Source organism: Enoplosus armatus, chromosome 1 (genome assembly GCF_043641665.1).
Source record: "Enoplosus armatus isolate fEnoArm2 chromosome 1, fEnoArm2.hap1, whole genome shotgun sequence".
Classification (NCBI taxonomy): Eukaryota; Metazoa; Chordata; class Actinopteri; order Centrarchiformes; family Enoplosidae; genus Enoplosus; species Enoplosus armatus.
Window position 1 is genome coordinate 13,805,564 of NC_092180.1, and position 7,049 is coordinate 13,812,612.

A 7,049-nucleotide genomic window follows, 5' to 3' on the forward strand; every position below is an offset into this window, starting at 1 on the left:
GCAAAATGTCTCAGAAAGACATAAAAATAGCTGAACTGAAACTTGCAGGGACATGAAGGGGAAAGTAAACACAGGTGAGTACCATCCACTCTTCCATATCTGAAGAGTGCAAAAAGACATTGATTATTTGGGATGGACCAAATTCAAAGGCGGAGGCGCCCCCTGTAGGCTCACCAATGCAAATGCAGCACTACAACTGACAAGAACTACTTTCCCCCCCTTAAACATCAAACAGCGGACTAGACAGTTTACCAACATCGATCAAAGTCAGCGGATGTGAATAACTTCGAGCTCAGTCATGTGAATCATGCCAACACAACAGACTGTGAATAACAAAGGGACGTTTCTTCTTTTCTTGTGAACTCAACTTTCTAAAGATGCTACACCACAAAAAACTTACTTAAAAAGGTTACATTTCGTAACATTTCTACATAGACAACATTTAGTGAGCGGGAACATAACGCCTACCTGTCTGTGTGTTGCTGTGCAGCGTTTGGTCAATGATCCATTCTTTAACAGAGCCTCTGTCGCTTTCTGTCTGTGCAGCCTGAAAACTGACTCCCTTTTTTTTTTCTGCGGAAAAATAAGTCTCCTCCGTATAACTGCATGCAATGAGGAGGAGAAAAAAAAGGGAAAAGTGGACTGCACAGGAAATGATGACGCAGCTGTATGGAAATCACTTTGCTTAATAAAAAAAAAGAAGATAGTGATGGTTATAAAACATTTGCAGGCAAATGAATGTAGTCACAGTTTAGTTCTGAAAATTTTAATGGTCCAGGTGTTTCCAGATGTTTTTGTGTCAATGTCCAGTTTTAATACCTTAGATATTTTAGTTGGCGTACATCCTAAATCAATTCTGTGTTTCAATGATCACAAACATAAAGGAAATCTGAGACAGGATACTGTTCAAGTGTAGAAATACTGGCTGATTCAACAACGTCAAAAACAAAAATTAGTTGCGGAATGTGTGTGTGTGTGTGTGTGTGAGGTTGATTTTAGTCCTGGGACACATAACAGGTGTGTGTGCATCACACTGTCATGTCATTTATTTCAAAGTGCACCTGCATATTATTTCTCACAACAATGGTGAGAAATGTTGACATCAAACTATCTATAGGTATTATCTGTTAATGTCAAATGCACTTACAGCTGTGCGAACTGGTAGGCACACTGTTTTTTTTTAGGCTTGGAGCTAATGTAAAGCATGAACAAATTTCAACACATTACAAATGCAAGAATCACAAATATTACATAAATTTATTTCAAAGTTAAAGGTATCACATATACAATAGTTAAGAACACTTTCATAGGTCTCCCAACAGCAGGTCTTTATCAGCTCCGCCAGCGTACACAAAGTCAACTTCTCTGGAATAACACCTCTGTCACACTAACGCTGCCTGTTAGACAACACCGACCTTCATAATGGAGCCAATGTTAGACCAAGCACACAGAAGTGCCAAACATAAAAGACAGTTCATTAGATTTGTTTAGGCAGTTGAAGAGGGCACTGATTTCAATAGGGTCTTCAACAGATGAGGATCAATAGCACAGCTAGGTTTACTATGACATCACCAAGACATTGCATCGGTTTCAGCAAGGAGGTTCAGTGACACTACTTTCAAATATCAAATTTAATGTGATGCATTAAATGATGGTTTTCACACCAGTTATCAGACATTAAACGTTATGGTAGGAATGAAGGATTGAAAACACATTTATAAAAGATTTATTATAAAACATGCATTTTCAAAGAAGGCTGAAAGATTTATATTTTTACACTATTTCCTTTCTCCTGTGGTGAGAGCAGTAGTTCCAAGTTATATCAGGGTTCTGGTGGGTATTTTCCACCAGAACCCTGGACCGATGGACTCCACCTGACACTTTGGCCAGAAAGAGTTAGAGGACGTTAATAAAATATTCACTTGAAAGATTTATTTTAATTTGGCCTTTTTTTAGTCTCTGCACATTAATTTTTCTTTGCAAATTCTCTGGTGACTTGGCACTTCTGCAAACTTAGACGGCAGGCAGAGAGTGAATTCTGCTTTTGGAAACGCTATGCAAGACTGTTCATTCAAAGGTTGTGCAAAAATGAATTCACTGTAATCTCTTGTGCTGCCTGCAGACTAAAGAAGAGCTCCCAGCTTTGATTTGACCAGCCAGGAACTTCTGCTCTACAGATGCAGATGTCTTCACCATGTTTACCTCAGAAGTGTCACACTTGATGAGATACAAACCACAAATGAGAGAAAGGAAGCGATATAAACTGAGGGCTCCGTCACAGTGTTTTTTTTGTTGTTGTTGTTGTTGTTGTTGTTGTTGTTGTTTTGTTTTGTTTTTATGCTCCACCAGTAACTCAATGCAGGGCAGCTTAACTGAGAACAACATGGCGGTCGAACACAGACTTCCTCTGTTCCTGGACCTGCCTCCTCCAGCGCTGCTGGGCGTGTTCCACTTTGTTCAGCATGTTGGGTCGAGAGTGAGAACGGGACAGAACGTTGTGAGCGTTGGCAAAAGGCTGCTGGTCCTGAAAATGCAGAATGGGAAAACATGATTAGCCTAAAAGGTCTGATGGGATCACGTACACCGCGAAGTACGTATTGGCTCCTGACTATTTCTCTGACATTCTACCTCATTTAGTCCCTTTGAAAAACAAATTACATTTTTTAATTTGTTCTTTATTCTGTATTTTTATTGCACTCATACTTTTAATTTCATGTGCTAAAGTTTTGTTTTTTAAAAGTTCTATAAAATAAACTTTGCTATTGTTGTTATCAGAAGAAAAAAAAGATCATAATAAAAGTAAATGCAAGAACAAGATTGGGAGGATCACAGCTGACATCTGTGACAAATGCGTTGAGGAAAATAGACCAACATGATGACTATCAGTTGGGCAGCCTCTCTGTATCAAAGGCTGACTAAACATTACAAGCCCATCATTTCCTCTGTAATTAATGTAGCAGCAGGACTTCCGGTTATATTGGTTTTTCTTACAAATCTCTCTCTCTCAGTTTTGTTCCCAGTGACAGTTTACAAGATACTGTGCTACGAACAGTCTCAACTTTGGGTCAAGTAGATAGTTATTATTACTGTAATTTTCCTGTTCTGCTGCTGTGCCATAAATACAGTCAATGCAAAGTTCATTACATATCTTCCACTATTTCCAAACAAACCAGTAACCTCTATAAAAGGTAACAGCATATTTACCAGAACATTAGCATGTCTTGTTTTAACCCAATATCCGACAGTAATCTGGTTGCTGATTTAGTTGTCATCTTCCATTTCTATTTGATAAAATTTCAACAGTTTCACATTAACCATGTGAAATATTTTGGTATTTACTACTGCTTAGTCGCATTTTTACAGCGAAAGCTTTTTTTTATTTTTTTATTAAAGGAGGAAGCTCTCATGTCTCACTTCCTCAGTCCCCAGTTTACTTCAAGTTGGTCAGTAATTAGTTTTCTTTTCTACCCGCTTCCATTAGTGGGAACTGGCATATTTTCGATCCATAATAATTGAATGTGTTCTGGAGAGCCTGTTTAGTGATTTTTCACTGGTGGCACAGTGACGAGACAGTTGCTACAGTGGGAGAAGAGAGAGTGTCTTTACCGCTGGGACAAAGTTTCCCTGTCCTGGGTCTTAGTCGTGTCCATGTTTACATACATAACCAGGTTTTAACCAGCAGAGATCTAACTACATTAACCTCTCTTCTTTTATAAATGTAATTGTTTATCATTTTAATGACGTTTAAGAATCAGGTTGGTGCCAAAAGTATTTAGAGAAAGTGATGTGAACAGAAAATGGTTAAAGCTGCCTGCATCATACACGTGTTTGAAAGTTTCCTGCTGCAGTTCTTTGCCTGTGATTGTGGTGATTAATGGATCTGACAGAGTGAGGCAGCACATTTAAAAGCTACATCCCTCCCTGTGTTTGGAGTAGGTCTTACCACTCAGTACTGCTTGCAGGATCTGTTCAGACAGGGCCAGCTGTGGTAACACACACATTATTTCAACTAAAGGCTGCTGATTCATGAAATTATGTGTCGTTATTTTATGTGTAATTTGGACATTTCAAATCCACCCCTTCAATGGCCTTGAAGGAAGAATCGCATGTCACATTTTGTGCAAGGGAGGTTATTGACACATATATAAAATGATCATAACAAGAGAGAATTCAGAGTAACTTGATTTCTGGGTAGAAGGGTGGGGCAGCAGTACCATATTTACCATAATGTAAAACACTACAGTACTTTCTTACTGTGAGTTGCAAAGCTGTAGCATTAAGAGGAAGACATACCCCAACATCATCATCACTTTGGATGAGCTGCGAGTGTCCAAACAGACGCCGCTTCAATATGGGCTCCAGGAGAGTCAGGTAGACCATGTAGAGCAGCAGCAGGCCCAAAATGGAGAGGTACATTATGATGGTCACCTAAATATATAGAGCGATTACTGACTGGTTTGTTTTCCTTCCACATGTGTACGATCCAAAACATAGAAAACACAGTGAATTCAACAACAAATGTATTAACCTATTAATCATTTAAGGCATATATCAACCAAAAAACATTCACAGATTCCAGCTTTTTAAATGTGAGGATTGATTGATTGGGGTTTTGAACTGTTCAGACAAAAAAAAGCAATTTGATGGTGTCAAATTGAGGGAAAGTACAGTATGATGGTTTATATTTTATGGCATTTTATAGACCAAATAATAAAAAATCAACAACAAAAAAACCCAACAGATTATCAATAATGAATATGTGCAGCCCTACAGTGAAGTAAGTGATAAAACAAAGGAAAAGTAATCAATAATAATGAACACTTTGACGCACAAACTTCAATGTCAACTTACTTTAATGGTCCCCGAGCTCCTCTCTTCATATTTACACTCACAACGTAAACAATATGCCTCCACGTCTTTTCCATCAACCGGCATGGGTTCCACTACATGGAGACAGTTACTGGAAAACCAGAAAATAACATTAACAAGCTAGCAGTACGCAGGACATGGACAGCTTGTATCATTCATAACGTCACATACCAGTCTTTGAGAGAAACATTTTGTTTGTAGATTTGTCCCTCGATGTCTCTGTACGGCGGGCAGATGCATTTACAACGGATGTCTTCGGAATTCTGTAACAGACCGATCACATGTACCACATCACCATGTTTGTTTGTTTTTTCTTCTTCTACTTCTTCTCCCTCTTCACACATACCCAGACCAAAGGCAGATAACACATACAAATACAGAAAGATTGATCATATCATTGGTTAGTGATAGACGAGCAGCTGAAGGTAATATTAGCTACCCTACATAGGTACAGTTGTCAGTCCAATTGGCACACCGTGGTAGCTAAAGCTAACGCAGTCCTATACATAAGCCATGCAATAAATCCTACTTTCATGTGGCTATAATGTCCAGTTTCTGTTGAAACTATACCAAATAAACTGGCACTGAGCGTATAAGATCACATATTCTCACAATTCAGCAATCCACAGCACGTTAGCAACACCTGCGACGTCTCTGGTCGTCATAGGACAGTCCCAAACTCGGGATATCAAGAATTACCTTAGCTATTCTTACGGTTAGCTAACTGTCAAGACTCGAGAGGCCGTTACGCTAATCTTTTAGGGAGATTTAAAGAGAAGATAATTAAGGTTACTAAGCCATCATCACCATTTTCTCCCTAACGCTAGCTAACCTAGCTAACATTAGCCTTACCTTCGCTGTCACTTGGCTTAATAGCACAAAACAAGCCAAACAGAAAGCCTCGCGCAGAAACACAGACTTCATCTTGACAGTCTGTCACAGGTTTTCAGTTTCCAAATAACGGCCGTTCAACTGTTTCCAGAACCGACGCCAGTAGAGTAAAGAACACCCTATAGACTGAAGACGTTTGCCATTAAGCTAATTCAGGGATAAACACCTTCAGCTTCCCAGCAGCTGACTTGTAGTTTCCGGAGATGGCGGGCAGCTTCCGCACACACAGGACGACTGGGGGCGCTCGATTATGAATATAATGAGATCCCGGCGGGCGGTGAAATGTCAAATACACGTAACTGACGGGCCGTTTTGTAATACCATCGTTTGGTTTCGTATTAAATATGACGAGGCAAAAATATTTTACTCGAAAATTTAATAATTTTCTTTTAATAATTCTGATGAAATCTTCACAAAACCCATATAATGCGCTAGACTCCGCCCTTGCTGGTTCCTATAGCATAGAACGAACGCACCCCTTGGTTTGACATTGTTGCAGACAGCCGGATCACCAAACTATTGTAACTAACACCAAGAGGACCATGGGGTGATGAGCTTTACTCAAGTAATTTACTTGAGTATGCTACTTTATACTTCTACTCCACTACATTTTAGGAGGAAATATTTTACTTTTTACTCTACTCTTCTACATTTATTTGACAGTCAAAGTTACTTTTCAGATTAAGAAAACATGAATAGATTCATAAAAGACAGCACTTTGTTAAAGATTTAGGCACTGGTTTCCAGGGATTTTGGCTTGTGACCTCTCACAACAAAGCAGTGTAAAGTTGGGGCTCCCTGTCACGTTTCAGATGTCCATGAGTTGTTAGCAGCTCCACTAAACAGTGATTTTCACTTTAAACTTCTCACATGGTCTTATTCAAATAACCCAAAGAGGTAAAATCATCCAGTATTCCCCAAAACAAAGCAAAATTGCATCCAAAAACTGAAAACAGATTCACAGATTCATCTCCCATTAATCATCTTATGACCCCTCAGATTTATCTTGTGACCCTTAGAAGGGGACTCGACCCCTAGGTTGGGAACCACTGGACTGAACTACCTAACTGTATATAGAGAAGTTAAAACTAATTCCACCATGACCAGCTACAACAGTATCTACGCTTACAGTACACAGTGATGCGTCAGTATTAACAGTTGAATAATATTATACATAGTAATATTTCAGTCACAGGGAAACAAGTACTTTTACTTCAATACAGTAAGTACATTTTGCAGCTAATACTTCTGTACTTAAGTAGGATTTCTCATGTAGGACCTTTACTTGT

At 39.0% G+C, this 7,049-nt stretch overlaps 2 protein-coding genes across 3 annotated transcripts in view; both read right to left on the reverse strand.

The window, feature by feature from the left end:
- The window catches only part of dennd2b (DENN domain containing 2B), a 45,916-nt gene extending 45,359 nt beyond the window's left edge, over positions 1 to 557 (reverse strand). The window contains exon 1 of one of the 2 annotated variants that reach the window (XM_070929044.1): positions 469 to 557. The gene's annotated coding sequence lies outside the window, so the exon portion shown is untranslated. The remainder of the gene's footprint in view (positions 1 to 468) is intronic. The other variant, XM_070929262.1, reaches the window with a different exon arrangement.
- A 681-nt stretch (positions 558 to 1,238) lies between these two features.
- tmem9b (TMEM9 domain family, member B) lies at positions 1,239 to 5,876 on the reverse strand. The gene is made up of 5 exons (XM_070903357.1): positions 5,722 to 5,876; positions 5,041 to 5,132; positions 4,852 to 4,960; positions 4,294 to 4,428; positions 1,239 to 2,524 (listed from the first exon to the last, which is right to left on the reverse strand). The coding sequence occupies exons 1-5, from the start codon at positions 5,791 to 5,793 to the stop codon at positions 2,369 to 2,371; spliced, it is 564 nt and encodes a 187-aa protein (XP_070759458.1). The 5' UTR covers positions 5,794 to 5,876; the 3' UTR covers positions 1,239 to 2,368.
- Positions 5,877 to 7,049: the final 1,173 nt, after the last annotated feature.

What these genes read in the sequence shown, in the direction of transcription:
- tmem9b (XM_070903357.1), bottom strand. Translation starts at nt 5,793, where the DNA reads ATGAAGTCTGTGTTTCTGCGCGAGGCTTTCTGTTTGGCTTGTTTTGTG. An exon ending in AATGTTTCTCTCAAAGACTG is followed by an intron (nt 4,961 to 5,040) that starts GTATGTGACGTT and finishes CTGGTTTTCCAG; the next exon opens with TAACTGTCTCCATGTAGTGG. An exon ending in AAAGTGATGATGATGTTGGG is followed by an intron (nt 2,525 to 4,293) that starts GTATGTCTTCCT and finishes CTGCATTTTCAG; the next exon opens with GACCAGCAGCCTTTTGCCAA.